We start from the raw sequence: 26,226 nt of genomic DNA on the forward strand, positions 1-26,226 counted from the left end.
CTTGTCACATGGTGCCATGGCCTGGCAGCCCCGGGGTCATCTCCTCTCCCTCCTGATCCCTGGGGGTCTCCCGGGACATGGCTTCCCCCTCCTGGCCGGGGGCTGCAGGGAGCGCCGGTCCCCAGAGGCTGTAGGGACTCTAGGTCACAAGCAGGCGGCTGGACGGGTGGGACACCTGAGCTTGGGGTCGGAGACGGCCAGGCCGCCTCCCACCTGGGCCTGGGCCTCGACTCTCGGCCGTTTGCACCATCTGAGAGGGCGTGAGGCTGGCGGGTCCCAGCTCTTAGCAGTCACGGGTTAGCTATTCTTTCTTCTTCTCAGTTTTGGAGACCAACATCGGTTGCCAACGTTTTGTTGTGTCAAGTAAGGACATTTTAAAAAATGCTTCTTACGGCCACTACCCTTTTGCACCAAACAGGAGTTACGAGACCACCAAAAGCAAAGGAAGATGAGTCTCTGAATTCTTTAAAAAATGGAGTAAGTCCCGCTTTGTGAATAAGTTTATGCATTTTCCATGTTCCTCCCAGGTCACCGTGGGCTGCGGAAACGCCCACCTGGCCTGCTTTGCCGGGGGCCGGCGTTCGAGGTCCCCTGGGCTGGGTCCCCCTGAGGTGGCGTCCCACCCACGATGCTCGGTACCGGCTCCCCACCGGCCGGGGGTGCCCTGGCGACTTCATCCCGTGGAGGAAACGGGTCCCAAACCGTCGGCCAAAAGGCCCCCGTGACGACCTTTCCGCCACCCAGAGTCACCCCGAGCTCTAGGGCAGATTGGAAACGCACGCGCCCCTGGCGCCATGAGCAATGTCACCTCACCCGCTGCCTACTGGCCCCCTGCATCTCCCTGGGCTCCTCGACAGGACGTCCCCTCGGCAGACACACGGCGGAGTTTGGTTCTCTGACGTGGGCCCAGAGCCTGTGGCACCACTGGGCACACAGTCGGTGCTTAATAAATACTCGTGCGCTGATGGCGCCCGCACGCGCTCGAATGAGACGTCACACAGCCACCGACACTGGCGCACACACACGTCCTGCAGTCGGACCCTGGTGGCGGTAGACACACTGTCCCGTGCTCTCTCCCCCACTGTTGCACGTATTTGAAATCTTAATAAAAAGGTGGAAAAACTAACAAACTTTACTGACAAAGCGTTCATGGGAACCGTAACTGCCGTGAGCTGCTGGAATGATGAAACCGTGCGCATCGTTCACCAGAAACATCGTAAAGAAACGTATCCGGTGTCACTCTCGGGCATCCCCGGACTGGGCTCGCGGCCCCTCCTGCTGCGCTCTCTGCCTGTCCCTGGGTTCACTGCACTTGGGGGAAGCTCTGTAAACAAGCGGCTCAAGACTTTCTGCCCCAGTAGCCTCCTCTTTTACGGCCCCTCCTGGGGAGCCGCTAATGGCTTCCACTTTGCCTTCCCCTAGCTCGGGAGGCAGGGCAGGAAGCAGCCCCTGCGAGGTCCCAGGAGCTGGGGCTTTGGGGAGAGCCCCCAGCCGGGAGCCGAGGCCTTCAGTGCTGTCCGGAAGCGGCAGAGAGGGCAGGGGGCAGGGTGTCCCGGGATGCGGGATAGAGCCCCAGGGGGTCACGGATGAAAGGACATTAGGCCTCACCTCTCCCTATACAGATAAGAAGATGAGGTTCAGAGAGGCAGAGTGACCTGCCTGAAGTCACACAGCACAGCAGTAGCTAAGGTGGGACTCGATCCCACAATCCCCGAGCCCCCCAACACCGGGTCCCGTCCAACTTCCTCCAGGGCCCTCCCGGTCTCCTCTTTGTTCCATGGACCGAGATGGCAGCTGCTCCAGCCACTTCCCGGCTTCCCGTCTCACTGGGTTTTGCAATCGTCACTGCGTTTTCCAAAGGGAAACATACTTTGGTTTTTCTTTGTCTTTTTTTCTGCTCATTCGAAGAAATCCGAGAGCCCTTCTTAATTGCTTGGTCAAGACTGCAGACAGGCAGTGAGGCACGCCATGAACACGATCACAAGTCCCAGGGAGCCTGAGGTCACTGCTGGCCTGGAGAGAGTCAGGACCCCAGGCCTGACGCTGGGGCTTACTCAGCTCACAGGCCCAGAGTTCTCGGGAACAAGGGGTGTTTGCCAAGTCCCCCAGCCCCGGACCCCCTGTCGGGAGGGCTGAGGGACGGCTGTGGGTGCCGACTGAGCCCCTGGGGAAGAGGGCTCAGCCAGAGCGGCGCCTGCAGCCCAGACTACCCTGGGGCGGAATCCTCTGTGGAGCTGAGCACGTGCAGCCCTGACTGAACTTCCCAGCCGCCTTTGCAACCAGGTCTGGCCATGGGACTGAGCTCTGAAAACGGATGTGCACAACCTAAGGAGGGGGCACGCCCTTCTCTGCCCCTCCCTTCTTCTTGCTGGCCAGATGGCAGATGTGGTGGCTGGCGTTCCAGCAGCCATTTTGGACCATGAAGCAACTCTTAGAAACCAACAGAAGAACGAGAGAGAGAAACCTGGGCCCTGACACTATGCAGCCTCACAGGAGTGAGAAAAAAGTTTCCATCTTTTTTAAAGATATAAGTACTTGGAGTTTCCTTTTACTTGTGGCCAGTACTATTCCTAACTAAGACATCATCTTTTAGTTGGGGAGAGGTTGCAGTCATTTGCAGCAGGATTGTAGGGGTTACCTGCTTTGTGTGAGGGGCGGGGCAATCCCTGCCATGAGACTGAAAACTATTATGCAAAATACTAATTGCTGGCACGTATCAGCGTATACGTGTAAAACCCTTAGCCGCCTACCCGGCACAGGGTAAGAACTGAATACATGTTAGCAACTGCCTTGTCACTGAAGCTGAGCTAAACCGGGTACATATGGCAAGTACACAGAGGGCCCAGGGTCAGAGGGAACAGTGCAGGTAGGGGAGACATTTGATATGGCCCTAAGACACGGGAATGGGAAGAGCCCGGCCTGGCAATGCAGTGACATCACCAAGCCCTGGGTCAAAGTGCCCTACGGACGTTATTTCACATGGTCCCCCAAGAACACAGTGCAATAGACAAATTGCTATTTCCAAGGGAGTGAGCAGTCTGAGCCGCAGGGCGGGTAAGGACGTCCCCAAGGTCACCAGGTTTGAACTTGGACACTCTGCCTCCACTGTCCTGCCCACTGCAGGGTCCCATGGGCTGAGAACCATGGGTCAGAGGTCGGGAAGGAGCCAGCAGCACTCAGGAGAGCGCCAGGGGCCAGGCTGGAGCTCAGCTCTGCGCCCTGGAGCGGAGCCTGAGAGAGGCTGCCAGGGAGGCGGGGTCCGGCCTAGCACCCCCGAATGCTGGCCTCTGTGGTCGGCCGCCGCCATGAATTCTCCGGTCCTTAGGAAGGCACCCCACTCGAGTCTGAAACAAAAGGCCTCTTTTTGAGTGGGGAGGATCTTCCGAGGGGCCGAAGGGCCAGGCTGTGAATTTTAAAAAGTTTCCTGCGGCTGCAGCAACCGTTGACCACAGCTCGGCGGTTGCAAACAGCACACACCTAGTATCTCATCGTCCCGGGGGTAGGAAGACTGGCACGGGTCTCGCTGGGCTAAAATCAGGGTGTCAGCAGGGCTCGCTTCTTTTAGAATTCGTTTCCGCGCCCTTTCTGGCTTCAGCCGCGCCTGCAGCCTTGGCTTGCGGCCCCGCCCCCAACTTCAAGCCACAGTGGTCACCGCCGGCCCCTGCTCCCCTCCCATCTCCTGACTCAACCCTCCCGCCCCGCTCTTGTAAGGGCTCCGTGACGACCCTGGGCCCACCCAGGTAATCCGGGGCCACCTTCCCATCTCAAGGTTCTCCACCTGTCACGTCTGTGACGTCCCTCTTGCTGGGTGCAGCCACCTGCTCACACATCCTGGGACGGGGCCATGCATGTCTTAGGAGGCTGTCACTCTGTCCAGCACCAGTGACGAAGGAGCCTAGCAGACTGTCCGGATCCAGACAAGGGGCAGCCCTGGAACCAGCGCCCTGCAGGGGGCGGGGCGGGGGGTGGCGAAAGATTTGGAAACGATGTCATGTCACGTGGGAGAGAAAGTGGCGGGAACGGAGGCTTGGCCTGGAGGAAGAGCTTAGGGAAGAGTCTCACGAAATGCGGACAGGCCCCAGGACCGCCCGAGTGACCCTGCCAAAGTATTCATTGGTGCTTGAGGAAACCAAGGGACAGTCCCCCAAACAGCTGGCTCAGAGTCCCTGAGTGTCAGTATCACACCTGGTACAGGCAGCAGGTGACCCTCTTGGGCCAGGAGGAAATTGCTCATTTACTAAAAGGACATTATTGGGACAACTGTGAAATCTAAATAAAGTGTTGAGGGGAGGTAACAGCCCATAACAGTGTTAATTTTGTGATTTTGGTATTGGCACTGCGGTCACGAAAGGGACCCGGCATGTTCTAAGAAACACGTGATGGATTTGGTCTGCCACTTGCTCTCCAGGGGTTCAGAAAACAAAACACGCAGAAAAGAGACAGAGACAGACGTCAGTGACACTCGTGGTAACAGGTCAACCGCTGTGGAATGGGGGGGCGGGGCGGGGGGGTCTGATATTATTTCTGCAAAACTTAAACCATTTCGGAATGAAGAGTGACAGACATTAAAAGAAAGGCAGTGTCCTGGAAGAAGGCGGGGACAGTTCTGCATTCGAGGAGGCCAAGCAGACCCAGGTAGTCATTGCAACGCCAGCTCCGATGACAGGAGTGATGACACCAGAGGCTCCAGGTGACCCGGAGGTGCCAGGCCCGGCCGGCGTGGGGCTCGTGTCCTGGGCGCAAAGCCACGCGCATCCGCATGAGATCGCGTCTGCCTATGCGTCTGTGGGGCAGGGACGGAGGGGGACAGTGCCAGCCCACGTGACCCCGCGGGCTGGCACGGGGTCGTCCCCACCCCCACCCGTCCTTTCTCCCTGCCGCCACCAGACGTCTCTGTGTCGACCGCCCAGAGAGGGGACGGCTTTCACTTTCTAAAGTTTCTAACATGGTGACTCAAGCCTCCGCCCCCTTTCTCGGCCCCCTGCTCTCCCTTTCCCGCCACCCCCGCGTGTTTCCCGACCTCGCATGCCTTGCGGTGAGGCCCGGGGGTCGCGCCGGGTCCCTGTCCCCGCCCCGCGGCGGGACCCTGCTCTCTGCTGCCCCCGCGTGGCCAGCGGCCGCAGCGCGCGACACCTGCGCGGCTGGGAAGCAGGACCCGGGGCACGTGGCAGATTTATTTTAAGGAACTGGCTCACCCGACACAGAGAAGACTGTCCCTAAGGCTGGCACCTGGGGGAACTAATTCACCACTGGACGTTCCAAAGCATAAGACCCAGTCCTTTCTCTCAGGAGCTGACCGGAGGACAGAGGACACAAGGTGCCAGCAGCATGTTCGTGTGACGGGCACTGGGGCGTGGTTGGGTTGCAGGGACAGAGGGCAGGGGTGAGGTCAGAGGCCCTCAGAGAGAGCCTGTGGCCAGCCCGGCGAGGGGGGAGAGAAGGGAAACACGGCCCGGGAGGTCCGGTCTCTTGGAACCCTGTGCTGGTTTTCTGGGGCTGCTGTGACAAGATTATCCCGAGTGGCCTAAAGCCAAAGAGTTTATCCTCCCACAGCCCCGAGTCTGAAGTCGAGGTGTGGGCGGGGCTGTGCTCCCTCGGGAGGCTCCAGGGGAGGCTCCTTCCTGCCTCTGCCGGCTCCTGGGGGCTGCCCCGAGCCTTCGTGTCCCTTGGCTCGCGGCTGCACGCCCAGTCTCTGCCGTGGGGTCACACGGCCACCTTCCCGGGCGCGTCTCTGTTTCCTCTTCTTATAGGGACACCAGTCCTTGGATTAGGGCCCACCTGACTCCAGTGTGACTCATCTTAGCTAATTACAGCTGCAATGACCCTATTTCCAAATAAGGTCACATTCTGAGGTCCCGGGGGACATGCATTTTGGGGAGACACTATTCCACCCAGCACAGCCCCCAAGAGTGAAGGGGGTGAGGCAGCAAGAGCGTTAGAGGGATCTGACCCTGCCGCACAGACAGGGGACCAGGTTGCTGCCCCCCGCAGCCTGGCATCACAGAAAGAGAGCCAAGCTGATGGGCAGAGCCACCCCATGGGAGGTCGGCAGTGGCATGCCCCAGACAGCGAGGCCACAGCAGGGAAGGAGCTGGGCTGGCGTGTGCACTAGTCAGAGCCCACGGGAACACAGTGCGCGGGGACATTTGAGAGCACGTAAGGAAGAGATCACTGGAAAAGCTTGGGAGGGGGCAGGCACCAGCACAGCGCGCCGGGCACCAGGCATCAGCCACACAGGGAAGCCACCGCCACCACCAGCCTGCGCGCAAGGAATTTCCATGTGTGCCTGGCCCTGCCTCTGTCCCTTCACCCCACGCCAGGGACTTATTTCCCCTAATTAGGTATTGTCACCGTCTGGGTTTGCAGGGGTGAAGGCTGAAGCCCAGAGAGGTCAGGTGACTTGCCCAAGGCCACACAGTAGAGCTGGGGTCTGGGATTTGAACCTGTGTTTGGCTGACCCTAAAGTCCCTGCCTTAATATATGCTTCAACAGATAAAAGCCTCTCAGTTATGAAAACCTTCAAACATACACAAAGTAACAGAATAGGATCACGAGTCACCCGGCAACAGTGGCAACGATCGGCCATTCTCGCTTGGTGGCCCCTGTGCCCCCTTCCCGCCCACGGGGCTTGTTGACGTGACATTGCTTTTCTTCAGTGTGTACGTATCAGAATACACAGATCCTGCGGTTAGTAAATGTGGTCTACTTGAGCCAGTGCAATTTCATACATGCTTTTTTATTTCCTTCTTTGTGTCATCTTCATTTTCTTACTTTACTGACAATGAGCAGATACTGTTTTTATGATAAGCGAAAGACAATACAGTTAGGATAAAAATGTCAGATGCTCCTTCCCCGTCCCCTCAATCCACGTGCGAGGCCTCAGGACCACCCAGATTCACTCTGTGCATCTCCACGCCCCTCCCACCTGACCGGCTCCCAGGACCCTGCGCCCCGCGCCGGGATCCCCACGGGCAGGAGGGAGTCCCTGCCGCCCCTTGGGGAGCCCCAACCACTGCCCCGGCTCCACAGAAGAACCTCTGTCTTCAAAGCGAGGGGGCCTCTTTGGGAAGCCCCTTCTCTGAGTGGCTGGGGGAGGCTGGCCTCTGGGGAGGCCCGCCTCAGGGAGCGGTTGCCTGGGCAACCAGCAGGCAGCTCCTCCCAGGGCCTGCTGTGGGCGGCCACATTGCCTGGCAACCAGGTGGCAGCGTCCCTTGAGCCCGGACCACACAGTTGTACCCAGCCCTGCCCGACTCCTCCCGGGCCTGCGGGACCCCTGGGGCCCTGTCCTTATTCCTCAAGACCAGGACAGCTTGCACCTCCAGACACGATGAACATCGTCCTCTCCAGGTGAGTGGCCCTGTGCTGGCCCTGCTGGCAGGGAGGCGGAGACGGGGGCTGGGGGCTGATGCACAAGAAGGGAGAGGGCAGCGGGACTGCTGGGGGTAGTAAGTGGGCTCCCCTCACCCCTCCCCACCCCAAGGACCCCCCTGGAGGAACAGAGATTGCAGCTGCTGTGCAACCTTTAGCAAGATGCTTCACTTCTCTGGGCCTCAGGGTGCTCAATTCTAAAGCAGCGGTAATAGCAGCCCCTTACCCACAGGGTAGAGGGGTCTACGCAGCGTGCTCTGCGGGCCAGGAAGTGGCGGGTGTGCTAGGGTGTGTCAGCAGGCCACGGGGCCACTCCTCAGAGTTTCTGGCTTCAGCAGTGTGATCTGAGGGCTGCACGGGGGACTCCAGTCAAAGGGAGAGAGGCAGGGACAGCGACAGCCTGGGGTCGGTGGAGAGGGGAGAGTGGAGGGAGGCCCAGGAGGGAGGCCGGGCTGAGGCCGGGGAGACCGCGGTGTGGGGCCGGGCCAGGAGCAGGGGAAGAGTCCGTGAGCGCCCGCCCAGACGTCGAGAGCGGGAGAAGCCCAGCACGACTCGAGGGGACAAGTGACGGCCAGAGCTACAGACCAAAGCAGCAGGTCGGGGCAGGAGGGAGGAGGCTCCTCAGGGCAGTGAAACTGTCCCGGTGACGCTGTAATGCGGACACCTGACACTGCGCACCGGCTGTGCCAGGCCAGCGTGTGAGCCGTGGGCTTCAGAGAACACGCTGTGGACACTGCTGCTCTGTGGCCCCACACGGACCACGACAGCACAGATGGTCACGGGGACCCACGGGGCAGGGGTCTGTGCCACCTCTGCGCCTTCCACTCAGCCTTTCTTTAAGAGCCAAGTTCACATGTGGCCCTGCCCGCCTGTGACAGCCCAGACAAGACCCCTCCTCTGCCTCGATGGCCTGATGCTGTCACCTCGAGTGCCATCCCCGGGACCTGGCGCCCGACCTGACATGGGCCACTCGGGAGGAGGCCGGTGGGTGGTGGCTCCCGGTGGCTCCTGCGCTCGTGACAGACGGCATGACAGGCCCCCGCCCCCCCAGGGACAGCCAGGTGAGGCTGATGGAGGACACGGTGGCCAACGCCGAGAAGTACTTCGGGCAGTTCTGCTCGCTGCTGGCCGCCTACACGCGCAAGACGGCCCGGCTGCGGGACAAGGCGGACCAGCTGGTCCGGCAGCTCATCGACTTCGCCAACACCGAGAACCCCGAGCTGCGGGCCACCGTGCGGGGCTTCGCCGAGGACCTGGCTAAAGTGCAGGATTACCGGCAGGCCGAGGTGAGCGGGGCTGGCCCGGGCGCCGCTGCCGGTTCCGCCGCGGGAGCTGCCCCGCAGCGGCCACTGCCCGCGGGCGCCTACGGAGAGTCTTAGATTTGTGTCGACCCCTGAGGTCGTGGGCAGTGACTAAGGAAGGGGCTCGGCCGGATTCCAGCTCCTCCGCCCAGCTGGCAAGCTGGTGGCCAAGGGACCGGGCGTGGTTGTGGGAGGACGGACCCTTCCCCTCACGCTCCCGATGCCGCTTGTGCATCTCGCCTTCCCGGCCACTGGCTCCTCCCTTAGCGGGGGCTCTGAGGACTTGGGGGTGGGCTTCACTCTACCACCCCCCAGGCCAGAGCCTCACATCATGAGCTTCGACGCTGAGGGCACAAGAAGCCCTCAGCTCGCCTATAAGGGGGCGAGCTCCAGGCCTCAGTTTCCCATCTGTAAGATGGGCCCTCAGCTGTCCCTCCCCCGCAAGGCTGCTGGGAGGCTTAACCCAAAACGCGTATTTAAACCACTGGTTCTCCCAGCGGGCGGGGCCTGCAGCACCCGCCTCACCTGGGAACCCGTTAGAAACGCAGATTTGGGGGCCACACCCTGGACCTCCGGAATCAAACTGGGGTGGCGGCATCAGGGCTTCCACCTGTGTCTGCTCTCGAGTGACACCCCTGATGCCGGGCTCGGGACGATGCCGTCACCATCACTGACTGCTGAAGTAGCTAAGGCACCGGCTCAGCATGAGGCTCCCCTCACCTCTTCCCCGTTACCCCGGGATCTCAAGCCCCAGGACAGAGCGGCAGCGAGGGGTGGCCTTGACTGCACCCTGCGCCCCTGCCCGCTCCCGCCTCCGGTCCCAGCACCCCCGCCCGCCCCCGCCCGCACGCCAGCTCCGAACCCCACGCCTTTCCGTGCTTCACGCACCCACCCGGGGCCAGCGAGCCCCACGGCGGCCTGGAGAACTGGAAGATCGTGCTGGGCCCTGGAGCGGGGAAATCTGGATCTAAGTCCCGTCTCTGCCCTGCCGTGAGCTCACCAGAAGTCCTGTCCCCAAATCGAGGCTCAGTTTTCCCATCTGCAGAGTGGGGCTGTCCCTGCCTCCCTGCACGGCGGTTAGGGCCAGGGCAGGGGCTGTTGCTGTGCCCTCTCCTGCCCTCCCCAGCAATGACCCTGTGTCCTGCGCCAGGCTCTGTCTTCCCAAGGGTCACACACGTCCCAGAGGATGGTCATGAAGCCCCGGTGGGCACAGCCGTGACCCCATTTTACAGGCGAGGAGACGAGGCGCGGTGAGAGTGAACGTATCGCCCCCGCCCCTGGGAGGCAGCACCAGGCCCTGAGCCCAGGCCGGTGCGGGGGGCGGGGGCACCCCGGGTTCCCCCGGCCCTGGGCGTGCAGCTCGGGGTGCGGACGGCGCCTTGCGTGGCGGCTGGAGGCGCGTGGCATCCTGCTCCCTTCGCTCTGATTCCCGGGTGTTCCTCACGCTCCCCCAGGTGGAGAGGCTGGAGACCAAGGTCGTCAACCCCCTGAAGCTCTACGGGGCGCAGATTAAGCAGACGAGGGTGAGTCGGGTCCCCGGGGCGGGTGGCGTCTGGGTCCTGCCTGGCGAGGACCCTGGGAAGCAGCCCTCCTCTTCTCCTTAGGCTGAGATCAAGAAACTCAAACATGCCCAAACTAATGAGATCAAACAACTGCAAAAGCTGGAGAAACTGAGGCAGAAGTCACCCTCGGACCGGCAGATGATCGTATCCTTCCCCAGGAGTCGGGCTTGGGGCTGCTGGGCCAGGGCGGCCACTCGTCACAGATGCTCTGTGGGGTCTTCTCTGGGCAGGGGCCACGACAGGGTGGACCACCCCACAGGGCTGCGTGGGCTTAACCTGGTTCCTTAACGGCACCTTTCTCAGTCCCAGGTGAGTGTCACACGCCCGCCTGGGGCAGGCAGAATCACAGACAGGTAAGGCATGACGTCACACATCGGCCAGGTGAGCTGTACCTGGGCAGACGCAGGTGTGTGCAGGGCCCCACCCAGGGTAGAGAGTCAAAGGTTCGGGGGAGGCAGCTGCTGGGGGTCAGGGGACCTGGGCTCTGTCCTGTCATCGACACCATCCAGGCGTCACTCACTCACAGCCCCGGTTTCCTCAGCAGGGGCACCTGTTTCATGCTCACGTCAGGTGGGCACGTCCGGCATCAGGCCCATTGCCTGGATGAGGAAACCGAGGCTCAGAGAGACCTGGGGGGCTGGGAGGCGGCTCAGGGCTGATGGAGTGTTTGCAGCTGAGTGACCTCACCCAAAGAGAGCCCCTAATGGGCCTAAGTCAGCAGTTTTGTCACTGGGCATTTCTGGTTGTCACGGCTGCAGAGTGGCCCTTAGGTTCCTACCGCCGCAAATGACCACAGACCCAGCGCACCTGCGGCGAGAGGCCCGCATCGGGTGTGTGGGGCTGCTGCGTTCCCTCCGGAAGCCCCAGGGAGGAATCTGTCCCCTGCCCACGTCCCTGGGCTCCTGGTCCCTTCCTTCACCTTCCAGCCAGCAGCCTGCACCTTGCTCCGTAGTCACACCTCCTGCCGGCCTCCCTCTTCCCCTTCCAAGGACCCTGTGACAACACGGGGTTTACCTGATAATCCAGGACAATCTCGAAGACACTGAGACCTGCAGTGCCCCTGTGCCTTGTCCGGTGACGGATTGACAGTCTCCAGGGATTGGGATGTAGGCGTCTTTGCGGGGCCATCGTTCCGCCCGCCACACGGCAGCAAGTGGGCGGGGGGGGGGGGTGTTCTGCCAACTCCCGCAAGGCCCAGGCCAGCGGTGCCCAGGGCGAGGGGTCCGGGTCCAGGTCCGCATGGGGTGCAGCCTCCCGTGAGCACCTCCGAATGTGTCCCAGCTTTGTCAGCCTCGGTTGAGTGACAACCGCTCTCCCTTCTCTGCTGGGGGCTTCCGGGATGCCAGCCCGGGCCCCTCCTCCCAGCCCGGGCAGGCGTTTACAGCCCTGTTGTAAAGCGGAAGCCGAGGCCGAGAAAGGTGACTTGCTCAAGGTCACACAGGCAGTTAAGTGGCAAACCCAGAACTCGGCTCCAAGTTGTCTGAGTCTGAAATCCAAGTCCTCGGTGGTCTGGGCGTGGCACGGGGTGGGCTCTGCGGACGCTGATCAGGGGCAGGAATGATTTACCCGAACGGGTCCACGTGCAAGCGTTAAGCACCAGCGAACGGGCGCACCTGTTCCAACAGGGGCTCAGCTGGTGCCCCTCGCTCAATTCTCACAGCCACCCTGCAAAGCAGGCCTATCCGTGTCCCCTGTTTGAAGGCAAGCAGACTGAGGCTCAGAGAGGTGCAGTGACTTGCTTGAGGTTGCACAGCTGCGACAGGCTGTCCGCCTCCAGCGACTGCGCCTTCAGCCGTGGTCCTATTCAGCCATCCTTTCGATGACCACACTGGCAAGAGACGATGTCCCACGAGGCAGGAGAGCTGGCCTAAGAGAAGGGAGCGGAGACAGGGTGGTGTCCAAGGGCCCGAGCCACCCCGTGACACTCCACCTCTGTGTCCCCGGGGCCAGGCAGAGACCAGCGTGCAGAGGGCCTCGGCGGATGCCAGCCGCACCACCCGCCAGCTGGAGGACACGGTGGGCGCCTTCCAGAGGCAGAAGCTGAAGGACCTGCAGGTGAGGGCGTCGGCCCGTGTTGGGCGCGCTCTGGGCTGCCGCGTGCGTGCGTGCGTGCGTGCGTGCTTTCCGTGTGCACGTGTGTGTGTGTGTGTGTGTGTGTGTGCGCGCGTGCCTGTATGCACGTGTGAGCGCTCGCGAGTGTGTGAGCACTCGTGCGTGCGCTTGTGCCCACACAGGCTCCTGGGACAGTTAATCCTGGCCGCGGGGGCAGGAGGCCGGCTGCTCAGGGCAGCTGTCCCGGCACAGCTGGGCTGCCCGGATGCAGGGAGCCGCTGGGCGGCCCTGGGCGCAGCTCCCGGCCAGGAGGAGTTTGCCCGCAGCACACACGCCCGCCCCCTCCCTGCCCGCACAGCCACCCACAGGCCTGTGCTAACTCCCGCCTTTCTCCCCGAAGCCCCAGACGCCCTTGTCTGAACACGCCTCGCCGGGGCACAGCGGGGAGGGCACCGTCCTCCTTCCAGCCAGACCCCAGACGCCCCCCCACCCCGTACGACAGAATCCTGCGCCCAGAGCCCAGCTCTTGCAAGAGGGCCTCAGGGAGCTGGGGGCTTTCGGGACAAGCTGATCACAGAGATCCCTCCCCCCGCTCTCCACCGCTCTCTATTTTCCAAATAGCGGCTCGAGGAGTCTCTCAACAGGCAGGTCCCATCTGTCACTCCCCTTGTTCTGGGGATGAAGGCCAAGATCCTTCCCGAGGCTACTGAAGCCCGCTCAGCCCCCCAGCCTCATCTTGCTGGGGGTTCTCCAAGCCGCAGCGCACCAAGCCCCTTCCTACCTCAGGGCCTTTGCACAGCCTGTGCCTCGCTCTGCATCAAACACTTACTCGTCCCTCAGACTCACGTTTGTCCTTGAGGAAAACCACCTGGACCCCAGACTGGCCAGGCCCCTGTTAATGCACTCTGCTCCCCCGGGGGCTGCCAGTGGGGGACTGGTTACTTGTGTATTTAACTCTCTGGTTAATTTACAAGTGTTGAATACATGCCTGCTGTGTGCCAGGCTCTGTGCCCAATGCCAGGGACACCACACCCAGCAAAGCAAGGTCCCTGAGCCCATGGAGTCAACACCTTGGGGGGGAGACGGGCAGGTCACATGACCACTGTTTAACGCCTGCTTCCCACCTTGCATGTTGGCACCACACGACAAACCCCCGCCTGCTGGGTCCCCTGCTGGGTCCTGGCCACCAGGTCCAGGGCCTGGCACTTAGCAGGTGCTCAGTAAGTACTGTGGGATGAACGAATGAGTAAATGAACGGATGAATGAACACACCAGTGAGGTTGGGCAGGGCCCACCAGCTGCCCCCGCCCTCCTCCCCGGAGGACCTGCTCCCCTGGAGCCCGTGGGTGACGGAGGCTGAGGGTCTTGTAGCCGCCAACCTGCAAACACCTGTGCTCAGAGCGAGCGAGGTCAGGGCTGCGTGGACGAGCCCAGGCGACAGAGCCGAGGAGCACGGAGCCCTCGCACACGGCCAGCGCAGCCCTGTGCGGGGCACACGGGCCGCTGGGATCACGGGCACGAGGCTCTGGCCTTGGACCCTGCGGTTCCACTCCTGGAACCCCCCTGCCCCCCCCCCACACAGCTATGCCCCGCCAGGAACGAAGCGACATTTGCACAAGGATCTTCGTGACACCGCTGTTTGTGACAGCAAAGGCTGAAAATAGTCCACGTGTCCCAGTGCCGGGGACTGTCGAGTCCATCGTGGTCGGTCCACACGGAGAAGCGCACAGAAACGAGTGAAGGCGCTTCCTACGCAAAGGTCTCCGGAACCGACTGTTACCTGCAAAAAGCCAGGCTCCGAACCCAGGGAGAAAAGAAAAAAATGTATTTAAGGAAGCAACAGAGGAATACCAAGAACCTTCTGGAAGTTATCATCTCAGGGAGGTGGAGGGGAGGGAAGGAAGGGGACAGGGGCTGAGCAGGTCTCCCCAGCCAGCACTTTGGCACAGTTGTGATTTTTGAGCCCTGCCAAAGGGTTATCTGTCCAAACAAAAATAAATTAAAGGTAACATGGGAATGCCCCACCTAGGACGTGTCCCTACGAGACCGCGCACCCCGCCCTCCCCGCATTAGTCCACCCGCACGGCCCCCCCGGGGCTTCCCCTCCTGTTGCTTACGTGGTTTGGGCTTCTCTCCCCACAGAAAATCTTTTCTGATTTTGTGACCATCGAGATGGTGTTCCACGCCAAAGCGGTGGAGGTGTATTCCAGCGCCTTCCAGACCCTGGAGAACTATCACCCGGAGCGAGACCTGCAGGTAGGCCGCGGACACCCCGGTTTCTGTTCAGTGGCGTGGGAGAGACCCCGATCTGGGCCCTGTCTGGATAGATGCAGATTTTGTCGGCCACATTGTGCGACTTTTCCAACTCCGAGGGCTCACTCTGATGAACCGCTTTGACCGTCTGCCCCGGGCGCCAGACCAGGAGGTGCAGGATTTTTCTGAAAGCCCCCAGGGGTATCGACACGTCCATCCTTGGGCTGTTTAGAACAAAGGGATGAACATCAGCGAGCATCTCCTGGCTGAGGCCTGGTAGAGTTTTGATGCAGAACCGAGTGCTGAGTATCCGTCTGACCTGATTAGGATCTAGAACGAGCTGTTCCAGCCCCCACGCACACCTGGTGTTGTCAAAACGACAGTCGCGTATCACGATGACCTTTTGTGGTTTGGGGGTCTCAGGTGGGGACCCTCGTCAGTGGGAGGCCGGGCTCCGTCGCTGCAAAGGTTTCCTCGCTCACACCTGGCAGACGATGCTGTCTGGGCACAGGGCCGGCCCCACGACTCGCAGGGCCCAGCTCGGAAGGAAAATGTGGGCCCTTTTGCTCAACAACGATGACGATTTCAGGACGGCGGCGGCAGAGCGTTATGCCCGGCACAGGGTCCCTCTGGGTGTGGGCCCTGGGCGGCTGCAGAAGCCGCAGTCCCACAGAGCCCACCCTTTGGGGCCTTAGCGAAGCCGGCGGCCAGAACCCCTGCCCGTGGCCTTTCCACGTGGCCTTTCCACGCGGCTCGGGCGTCCTCCCAGCAGGGCAGCCGGTTCCAAGGGCGCCATCCTGAGACACAATAGTTACTGCCTTTTGTGACCTAGCCTCACATGTGACTCCGCAGCCATCTGCCACATGCTATTTGAAGTGACTCTCCAAGGCCAGCCGTATTTAAGGGGGCAGGAACTTAACTCCAGCTCCCAATGGGAGAAGCGTCAGAGAATTTGAGGCTAAGCTTTAAAACCACCACATGAGGCTGAATGAAGATCAGACGGGCTGTCTTGCATTCACTCACCTCTACAAAATTCTCGATAGGGGCGCTTTTCCTGTGTGACTATGGACCGCTTGCCTAGCCTCTCCGGGCCTCAGTTTCCCCATCTGTAAAATGGGATGATAATGCCAATTTATGGGGCTGCCACAGAGGGCCTGGCACAGCAAACAAGAAGCCTCCAGACAGGACCCCGGAGTTCCGCTGGTGTCCCAATGAGGGGTATTTTTTCCCGCCCCCCCCCCGTTGTGTTTTCCGATTGGTTTGAACCCACCCTGGTGTCTCCTCGGCAGGATTTTACAGCCAAGATGCAGGGAGTTTATGGGCATCACGCTGCTCAGCCGCTCGCGGACAGCAACCCCTCCCCGCCCTGCCCGTGGCCTCCCGCCAGCCAGGTGAGCTCTTAGGTCGGGGGGTCAAACCTGTGACAAAGTGAAGGGACCGGGGAGGCCGGGTGGTAGTGACGCAGAGATCGGAGGATGCTGAGAAAGAACTTGGATTTGAAAGGAGAGGCTGGGGAGGGGCGGAGGCGGGCAGAGTGGGGGGCTGTCCCCGAGTCTGACCGGACTTTGCCTTGAAATGGAACCAACAAGGCCCCGCCAGCCCCACCGTCGTCCCCTGTGGCCGCCACGTGTCCCGAGTGCCCCCTAGAGGCATTCCGAGGTGTTCCCACTTAAGAACGAGGGTTCCAGGCAGGTGCACGCATGCATCCAACCCGCGGGTGCACGGGGTCATGGGTCAGGGCGTCGCAGAGGTCAGGGAAGCAGTAAGGAGCGGGCACTACGTGTTGCCTACGCCCCAGCACGGCCCACCGTCAGACACGCTTCTGTGTCTGCAGGGACCTTCGAGTGTCCCGCCCAGGAGGGCAGACAAACTGGACGGCCGCATGCCAACCATGGCAGGTTCAGTCCCACCGGGTGGAGGCGAGGGCAGCCCGCCCGCCGTGCGTGTGAGAGGACGGCTGTCATGGTGGGGAGGCGGTGCAGGCCCCGGTGGACTGTCCACACCATGGCTCCCGTCTGTCTGGGCCTTGGGGTCCCCAGTGGCAGAGCGGCCGCTGACAGTCACCGCCTCGCAGGGCTGGGCGGCGTTAGTGACAGATCTAAGCGAGGCATTTAAACCCTGACGTTACTATTACTGATGCCGTGGCTGCGGTTTTAATTATCACCATTACTCAGAGTGCTGACAGTGCCACACGGAGGCAGAGAGCGGAAGAGGAGGCCAGTGAGGACGGCTCCGTGGAGGAGGCCCCCGTGGAGGACCTCAGGGGACAGGGGCTGCAGACGTAGGAGGAGGACTCCCCACAACCGTCGGAAGAACTGGGGCTGGCCCTGGGTCCTGGCAGGCACCTCCATTGAGCCTCAGTTTCCCCCTCTGTACAACAGGCCGATATCATCCCCTGGCAGGCTGCCCTGGCATGGTGCCTGGTGCGTAGTCGGTGATCAATAAATGCCCTGTGACTCTCAGTTTGACTCCTGTCTCGTTTCCTGCTGTCTGATCTGGGGACGCCAGCTGGGATGAATGCTGCACGGATGCAGAAAGCACACGGGTGCGTTTCTGGGGCTTAGCTGACACAGTCCCGCAGACCGGGCAGAACAGAAACCGGGATTTATTCTCACGTTCTGGAGGCCACACGTCTGAGAGCAAGGTGTTGGCAGGGCTGGTTCCCCCTGAGGGCTCTGGGCTCGGTCCTGCTCCTGGGCTCTCTCCTGGCTTCTGGTGGTGGCTGTGTCCTTGGACACATCACCCGGTCTCTGCCTCCATCTCCGGGTGGCCTTCTCCTGTGTGCACGCGAGGCTGTGTCCCAATCGCGCCTTTGATAAGGTGCCTGTCATCAGAGGCCTCCCACGCTGCTCTCTGGCCTTGTCTTGACTGGCTGCATCTGCAACGACCCTGCTTCTTCTTCCTTTTTTTTTTTTTTTTTCTTTTTTGAGACAGGGTCTTGCCCTATCACCTGGACTAGAGTGCAGTGGTGTCATCAGAGCCCAGAGGTCGGGGGGCATGGAAGTGAAAAGGTGTGGGGGTCTGTGGGCAGGGTGGCTGCCTGCCTGGGCCCTGCAGTACATGTTCTAAGAGCGGGTCCTCGACGTCACCTTCGGGTGAGCCGGCTCCTCCCTGCCTGGCACGACTTGGTGAGACTGAGGCTCAACTGGATTCTGAGCTTCCTACGGGTGTGGCTGTCTCTGTCCCTCAATGCTACTGCTGCCCCGTGCCCGGCAGGTTAGAAAGTACAGCTGGAGCCTGAGCGTTGGGATTGCCCCCCCCCCCCCCCACTGGTCCACAGCGTCCCCTGGGGCCACACCCGGCCTGGTCCCAGCAGCTCAAAGCCGGAAAGCGCCATGTTTCCTTAGTGACAACGGAAGGCCTGTGAAAGTTCCAGATAAGGCTAAATCCTCCAGGACAAAATGGAACAGAAACTTCTCTTTCCACCCACTTTTAGGCTGCATCACAGACCTCTGCCTCGTGGGCCTGCGTCAGCTGCAGAACCTTCTCGAGGGGCCGGGGTGCTTTAAACCAGGGGCAGCCACTCTCCGGGCGGCTCCTAAAACCTCAGCTGGGAGGGGCCTGCCCCTCGGCCTCTCCTGATAGGCTGGTGCTTAAATGCTCCATTTCCTACTTGGGGTGGGTGCCACGGTTTCCCACCAGCACCGTGGGGGACGCGGGATCCTGGTAGGATTAGCTTATTCACCACGGTGGCTTTTGTTACTCGAGAACCAGCTCCATGACACCTCCTCAGGGAAGCCTTCCCTGACTCCACCAGGCAGGATGCTCACTGCACAAATAACTAGAACTTTCTAGATGTTCTATAGAATCTATTGTATTATATATTACATGTAATCATGTTATAGTATATATTTATCTATCATATGTAGATGCAGGTGTACATATACACATATAGACTTATATATAAATGTACATTCTTTTAAAACCCCAGCTGTGTCCCAACCCCAATGACAAGTTTCTGAGGGACAGTCCCTTTGCTTGTCATCTTTGTGGTCCTGGAGCCTGGTGGTGCCCAGCACACAGTCGGTGCTCATTAACTACACGCTGATTGGGGAGGGTCCCTCCCCCTCCTGCACACGAGACCAGCTGTCCTTAAGTACAGGTAGACAGCTGGCCAAGAGCCTCCCCGTCACTATCTCCTTGGTCCCTTGAGAAATGGCAACAAAATTCAGAGATTCTGGCTGGGTGCAGTGGCTCACACCTGTAATCCCAGCGCTTCGGGTGGCCGAGGTGGGAGGATTGCTTGAGCTCGGGAGTTCGAGACCAGCCTGGGCAATGTAGCGAGACTCCAGCTCTACAAAAAATTAAAAAAAATTAGCTGGGCATGGTGGTGGCATGCTTGTAGTGACAAAGCAAGACACTGACTCAAAAAAAGTTTTATTTCAGAGATTCTCTCTTTCTGGGCCCCCAGGAGGTGACAGGGTAGAGCCAGGAGCAGCCGCCACTGCACCATGGGTCTCTGGGGCCGGAGTGTCTGGGCTCCTGTCTGCGGATTCTCTTGCTGTTCCTCCTGGTCGCTGAGGACACACTCCTGCCCCTGCTCCTGGAGCAACGGGCACAGACATGCACATGTGGAAGAAAACAGTGTCCCCTGTTACCTCCCACGAAATGGAACAATAGCCAAGGCCGGGGCGGGACACTTCCCTCCCGAGGGGACCAGGAACACTTCCAGCCCCGTGGCAGGGAGAGAGCGGTGGCACCGCGCACACGGGAGGCATGGGGCGCGAATCCAAGGCAGAAACACCGTCCAGGGTGTCCCAGAGGTCAAGGGCAGTTTCAGGCTTTCCTAAGGACAGACGCACAAAGGTCAGGACTTTGAAAGAGGCACCACCTGAAAGCTTCACTGTGTACGTTTCTTTGGCTTCGTGAACGTTGAATGATGCATCTTACAATTATTCCGGTACAATTCAGGCAAGTTTGGTCCTTTTTCTTCCTTTCCCTGGGTAGGGACCTTACAGGGGTGCAGCTTTCTGGGCAATCTCGTCGCGGGGAGAGCGAGGGAGCCGGTTGGACGGAGAGGTGCAGTGTGGCGTGTCCTGAGCTCTTGGGGTCTCTGCTGCCCTCCCGGGCGCCTTCTCCCTCCCTCGGGCTTTGCCTCTGAATCCGCCCTCCGCCCGCTACTGGCGAGGAGAAGTCTGGGTGCGACGCGCCAGGCTGGGAGCACAGACCAGCCAGGCCCTGCCTCCGCGTTTGGCTAAGAGGGGGCAGCGGGAGAGCCGGGGACATGGAGACCAGCCTGCTGCCACTCAAGAGGCTGGGGAGGGGACCCCCGAGTCCCAGCATCCTCTCTCCCAGGTGCCTCCTGTTCCCCGGCTCGCTGGCCCCTCTCTTTAGGACAGGATGTGGGAACACGGCCACCGACTTCTCATCATCGGAAAGCAGGAAAGCCCACACGGTTCACAGACGACGTCTGGGAACGGAGCTGGAAAGCACAGAGGAGGGCGTCCTGCTGTGCTAGGCAGGAGTTGTAGCCGGGGTCCCCGAAACCCCTCAATCGAGAGGTACAGCGGTGCTGGCGTCCAAGAGCTGCAGGATGGGGCGTTCAGTGCGCAGGGCTCAGGGCACGCTGGTGGCCTGGGGACATCCGGCCCAGGGGCGCCCTGCAGGCACTGACCAGAGCCCCGAGTGGTTGGACAGCCCCCTCAGCAGGCTTCACCTACAGAGGGACCCCCACCCCCGTTTCCTGGCGTGGCCCACAGGCTCGCCCATCCGACAAGACCCAAACGCTTGGCCTAAGCGGGGAAAACATCTATCTGACCTCAGAAAAAAATGTTTTCATCTGAACAGCCACTGATGTAACTGAGAAGGTTGCAAATTCTCTAAAACGTCCTCACAGATACGTTAAAACAAAAATTAAACAGCCTTTTTTTTTTAAAAGATAGTTTATTTCAGTTTCCACCTCTGACAAGCCAAGGTGCAATATATATATATGTACATATTTTTTTTTCTTCACAGGAAACAGCTTTGATTTTAGCACTACTTTGAGATCTTCAACCTTGAAACTTTCTCAACCTTAAAATATAGTTTGTAGAACATCACCTAGCAGGACACAAAATTGCATAAGTGTAACACAGAAAACATCAGCATCACTGAACTCTACTTTGGGAGCTACCAAAAGCGCACCGTCTGGGGGTGACGGTGGCAAGTTTAGGTCCGAGGAGAACGCGGGTGAAAGAGAGAGCAGCGAGTGCACGATGTAAAACTCCACTGAAAGTTCCAGCAGAAACCACAATGCACAACGAGGGTTCTGGCACACGTACGTGTTCTAGGGGGTTTTCTGCATGTTGTTTGAATTTCCAGCATTTCCTAGTGTTCAAACGTGTGACTCACCTTTCTCCAGGTGCTGCCCAGAGACGCTAAGCGCCAGGCCCAGGCTGGCTCCCGTCACAGCCCTGCCACGCGTCTCCTGCAGGGGAAGCCACCTGCAGTCCCTCCGTAGAGCTCCGCCTCCCGAGGGCAAGCCTTCCGCCCTGGCCACCGCAGTCCCTGGCTCTAGCTCAGCGGCCACCGTCCAGGAGCAAGGAGGGAGCAGGCACCAGCCCAAGCCCAGCTCCACGCAGGCGGGATTCGGGCACATCCTCTTTGCGGCTACAGTGCGACATCCCTCACAGCGGCTCACGGGACTTTGCTTTGTCAGGGCCTGGAGGCTGCGGTGAAGCAGGGCTCTGGGCTCTCCCCAAAGTGCACCGTGTCCTGCAGGAGGGGGTGTGGAAGGGACGCACAAGCCCAGACCATCCTCGCTCTCCCTCGCACTGACACAGCCAGTCCGCCCCTTTCCAGCAGTGACCAAGGGCGCCCCCTCCGTGGAGCGCGGCCCCACCTGAGTCCCAGCGCCAGTGACACCCTGGGCACTGCTAGGGCCGGGGCCGCAGTCCCGAGCTCTCTGCTCACCTCGCTCTGCAGAGCTCAGACGGGCCGGCTGGGAAATGCTGGCTCGGACTCAACCTGAGGCCGGTGCCGGGACGTGGGGCTCAGGGTCACTCAGGAACGGCGCGGGCTGCCCCCCACGGAGGTGCCATTCCTGCGAGTCCTGTTGGTCCCTCTCTCCCCTGGGGAGCACGTGACGCCCAGGCCCAGAGACGCAAGGGGCACCGAGGCACAGAGTGGAGGCCCCGGAAGGGCCTGCCTCGGACGCTGGCTCAGCACGGCACGACCTGGAAAGGACCCGTCCACGGACACCTGACAGAGCGACACCTTCCCTTCCTGGCACGGGCATGGCTTTACTGGGCGAGCGGCCGTGCAGCCTGACTCAGGCTGTCTGAAGCTTCACCCCGATGTTAGCCAGTCGGGGACCCCCAGCCAGCACCAGTGTCTTTACCGTGGAGCTCGGCTGAAAGCTTTGAAGTGAGACCTCTCTCCGAGAATCGTGACATGAGCAAGTGACCTGCAGGGCAGGTGGGCGAGAAGGCTGGGCTGCCAGGGAGACGCTCCAGCAGGACTCAGCGCCCACCAGGTGGGAGCCGGGGGTCTACGGAGCAGCCCCGGCCGAAGGCTTCACTCGTGCTGAGGAAGATAAGGAGGCCACCTCGGACCCCCTGCCTATCGGGGCCCAGAAGGGCTGTCCCCTCCCCTCTCCCTGAGGATGGGGCTGGGCCACTGCCACTCCCAGTGACCCTTCCTTCTTCCTTCTGCAATAAGGAACCCTCTCATTTTTAAAGTCCTCTTTCTCAAGCCCCCCACTTTTCTTGGCAAAGCATCAGGCTCCTTGGCTGCCCCCCTGGCTGAAGTTTTGGGTAGCTGGTGACAAAGCTGATCTAACCACGTGGGCCGGCTGGACCCTCCCTAATAAAAGCCACTGGTCGGTGTGACCCAGGAAGGTCAGGCTTGTCGTTTACAGCCCTGGCTTCTGGTACTGGTTAGAACGAAACCTTCACAAACTGCTTTACGTGTGAACTCTGTTCCTCAGGTCAGGAATGCCACGCGCTCCCAGGGTGACAAGGTAAGCCACGTGGAACACCCCACGGGGAAGCTCGTCACAAGGCTGCAGCCTCTAACCACAGAAATGAACGCCACGGCCTGCCTGGCTTGGGGACGTGGGTGACGGGGGCCCGTTTGGTTTCCACTCCCAGAAAGGAAGACAAAAGTAGACGGTGTCTGATTCCCACGCAGGCCTCAACTCTGAACCACGGTGCTGGTTCTAAACCGCACGTGTGTTCTTCGGATCAAATGAACGTCTGGGTTTTAATCCGGGCACAGAGCTCAGAAATTGGAACCTTCCTCCAGCCCTCGTTCAGAGCTCCTTAGTCTACTTTTCCTTCATTCCTTCCTCCCTCCCTCCTTCCCTCCTTCCTTCCTTCCTTCCTTCCTTTTGAGACAGAGTCTCACTCTCTTGCCTGGGCTAGAGTGCCGTGGTGTCAGCCTAGCTCACAGCAACCTCACACTCCTGGGCTCAAGCGATCCTCCTGCCTCAGCCTCCCAAATACCTGGCACTACAGGTGCTCGCCACCATGCCCAGCTAATTTTTTCTATTTTTAGTTGTTTGGCTAATTTCTTTCTACTTTTAGTAGAGACAGGGTCTTGCTCTTTCTTGCTCAGGCTGGTCTCGAACTCCTGAGCTCAAGCAATCCTCCTGCCTCGGCCTCCCAGAATGCTGGGATTACAGGCGTGAGCCACCACGCCCGGCCCTACTTTTCTTCTTTTGGCAACCAGAATATCACGGAGTCTGTTCCACTTCATTTACAGATGCCACAGTATCGGGGCTCAGTTCTCTGGCCTTTGGCTAAATGTGCGTGCGCGCGCTCACGCACACACGCGCACACACACACACACACACACACACGGCCGATGCAATGTGAATATTGGCTTGGCCCCTCTTAAACACCGATCAACCTTGCTAAAATTATAACAAAGGCTAAAACCATATAGAGCCGCATCTCAGCAGTGTCCTGTTTTCAAAGCAGGGAACTCTTTACTCGAGAGAATTGCATGTATTTTGGTTCCCTACGATCTACGTGGCCCTCAAGGTCACACGGCAGCAGACCTGAATGCCAGCGCTCCTGGCTTTGGCGCTCCACCTGCTCAGACTGGGTACTGTCTGACACTTCCTGAGTTTACGGAAGGGCTACCAGAGCTCTCCTGTGCCAAAGCGTCCCTGTGTGCACCTGGGGGGTGACATCTCCCCAGGAGGGGACCTCTGAGCCTTGTGGGCTGGGTCTGTCTGCACTGGTCAGGCCCTGGGGGCAGGAGGCGTCCCAGGGAAGGGGGAACTGCAGCAGGCGAGCTCTTCCGGGACACTGTGCCTCCTGGAGGTGACACTGGCCAGAGGACTCAAAAGTGAGACACCCAGCCAAAGCCACCTGTCAGCAGGAGGGACGGTGGGGCAGCCTCCCGGGCCACCTCCAGCTCTGCTCTTGTCCCGGAGGGCCGACCCTGGTGGCATCTGGTGTGGGGCCCGGCACAGAAGGCGACACTTCCCGGGGTCAGACTTCCTCCAGCTCCGAGGAGGAAGAGCAAGGCAGGGAACAAAACAACCCTTTCTTCCACTTTAAACTGCTATTTCAAGAGGTCTGTTTGGCGGGGATGGGGGTGGGGGTGGAGGGAGTCTCAAGATCATTTTTGAAGTTAAAGTGCTTGGAAAAAAGCCAACAGAAGTCAAACCAGCATTTCCTTCCAAAAGCTGTGCACAAGCTCTCCAGCGTCCCTGGAGAGCAGCTCAGCATCGAATGTTCTTGCCGAGAACTCAGACCAAGCCAAACATCTGTACAAAAGTCCTATATATACAGGGTAAGTCTTGTGGGCACCTCAGAGGGAAGTCCTAATGCATTTCACTGACGCTAATAATACGTGACTACGAAAGCTGAGGACAACGGCCACTGGGGACGCCCGGAAGGCCAGCGAGTTTCACGGACGCGGGGAGGAGGGCCCGAGGCTTCCAGGGCCCAGGGGGCGTTATCTGAAGTTGGCATTGGAGCGAGGAGGGGTCCGCACACCCACTGATCCGACGTGACTTCTCTGATGGATTCAGTGGAGACACGCATGGTCGCTGGGGCCTGGCGGGGGAGGGTACCTCGGCCAGTGCAGCCGGCCCGGCACAGGGCAAGCCAGCCGGCAACACCATCGTGCTCCGTCTGGTGGCACCGCCAGCCGGGCTAAAATCTCACACACACACACACACACACACACACACACACAGACACACACACACACACACACACGTTGTGCCGCCAGAGGCTCCGGCCCCGGTCCCCAAGTCCTTCGGTCTGGCTGCCCGAGGGTGCCCAGATGACACCACACTTCAGATAATGCCGAAAACACACGTTCTGGGGCTCAACCAATCCGTGTTCTTCCCTGGAACATTCCAGGGCGGATTCCAGAGGGAAACCTTTCGAGCGGTCGCTGGGTAAGTGACTATCAGGCGTGTTTCTGCTGTCCTGAGGGACACGACGGTGATGACTGACTGCAGGCTGGGAGGGCGGGGAGGGCAGGCAGGAGGGGAAGAGGGACGGGGGGGACAGCCCCACGCACCCGTCTCAGGTCACCACCAGAGGCAGGCAGCCCAGGTGGCCGTGGGAGCCAGCATGCCGCAGGCTGTGGGTCAGGCCTCGTCCCAGGGCCGGGCTTCTGTGCCGGGACAAACCCCCGCAGGAAAGCCGCGGGTCCAGGCACCGGGCGTGGGAGGCGGAAGGGGTGCGAAGACTTGGGCTGCGAAGTGAAGGCCACAGGGCTGCAGGGCCCAGAGCCCACTCCGCTGACCGGCCCTGGCAATCACAGCGGAGCCACCTCTCCCCAGCTGGCTGTCACACCAGACTCTCCTGCCCCGTCTGAAATAAACAGCAGCCCTGTTCGCTCTCGGAAAGGGTGGTTGTCTTGTAGCCACTAGATTTCTCTTTTCTGTGCTTCTCCAGTGGGACAGACGGCACAAAGCCGCTCCCGGCGCGCTAAGCAAGCTTCAGAGGGAAGTCGTCGGCCCAGCAGAGGCCTCGGCGCTGGTGTGACTCAAAGGAAGCCACACGGATCCTGTGCCACCCGCAGGGCACTCACACGTCCCTGGACAGGGGCCGGGTCTCGCTACAGCCGGGGAAGAGCACCCTCTGCCCGGACCTGTCTCCCCCTGAAACAGGAGGCGTCTCTCCTCCCAGGGGTCCTGAGACCCCCAGTTCCTGTCCCACGGAGGGAGGCTGGGCAAGAGCAGGGGCCAGCCGAGGCCGACACGGCAGCTCCGTCTGTACCTGGGGCGGGGGGCGTGGCCTGGGTGCCCCCATGACTGACGCCTGTCCTCCGTCCTGGCCCATCAGCTGCAGCCCTGCCTGCCTCGCAGCCATCCCACCTGCACCCCGCGCCCCCCACCCTCTCCAGCCCTGGGCCTCCTCCCTCTGGGTCTCATGTCACAGCCGGGCGCTTGGGGGGACAGCTGGTCACCTCATGTGAGCCGTGAGATCCAAGGGACACTCTGGCACGTGGAAGGGGGCAGCAGACACGGGCAGAGGGGAGGATGGGCAGCTGGATTCTTCTAACCGCTAGTTCTAGGGCAGCGAGGAGCGGCTCTGGGTGCTGCTGGCGTCATGCAGGGTCATCAGGTGGGTGACGGCCAGTCGCCGGCCTAGTCCTCCTGGGGGTGTGGCCTCTGTGGCCTACTCAGTAGCCATTTGCTCGATGTGCTCACTAAGCAGCTTGTATTGCTCTGGAAGAGAACACAGCGTCACTTGTTGGAAGGAAGGTGGCGGCCGGGACAGGCGTGTACTGCCCTGCTC

At 60.5% G+C, this 26,226-nt stretch overlaps 2 protein-coding genes across 3 annotated transcripts in view; one reads left to right on the top strand and one right to left on the bottom strand.

The window, feature by feature from the left end:
• The first annotated feature begins 7,327 nt into the window (after positions 1 to 7,327).
• Positions 7,328 to 21,192, top strand: CIBAR2 (CBY1 interacting BAR domain containing 2). The gene is made up of 10 exons (XM_069456724.1): positions 7,328 to 7,347; positions 8,420 to 8,654; positions 10,124 to 10,192; positions 10,274 to 10,375; positions 10,535 to 10,540; positions 12,182 to 12,286; positions 14,426 to 14,539; positions 15,826 to 15,927; positions 16,711 to 16,817; positions 20,949 to 21,192. Exons 1-10 carry the CDS (start codon positions 7,328 to 7,330, stop codon positions 21,190 to 21,192), a joined length of 1,104 nt encoding a protein of 367 aa, XP_069312825.1.
• Positions 21,193 to 24,666: 3,474 nt separating this feature from the next.
• The window catches only part of KIAA0513 (KIAA0513 ortholog), a 41,504-nt gene continuing 39,944 nt past the window's right edge, over positions 24,667 to 26,226 (bottom strand). For both annotated transcript variants that reach the window (XM_069456308.1, XM_069456307.1), the window contains one exon: positions 24,667 to 26,156. In XM_069456308.1, coding sequence (XP_069312409.1) covers positions 26,107 to 26,156 — 50 coding nt within the window. In that variant the 3' untranslated portion in view covers positions 24,667 to 26,106. The remainder of the gene's footprint in view (positions 26,157 to 26,226) is intronic.

The sequence above is a fragment of the Eulemur rufifrons genome, chromosome 23, assembly GCF_041146395.1.
Source record: "Eulemur rufifrons isolate Redbay chromosome 23, OSU_ERuf_1, whole genome shotgun sequence".
In the NCBI taxonomy this organism is placed as follows: domain Eukaryota; kingdom Metazoa; phylum Chordata; class Mammalia; order Primates; family Lemuridae; genus Eulemur; species Eulemur rufifrons.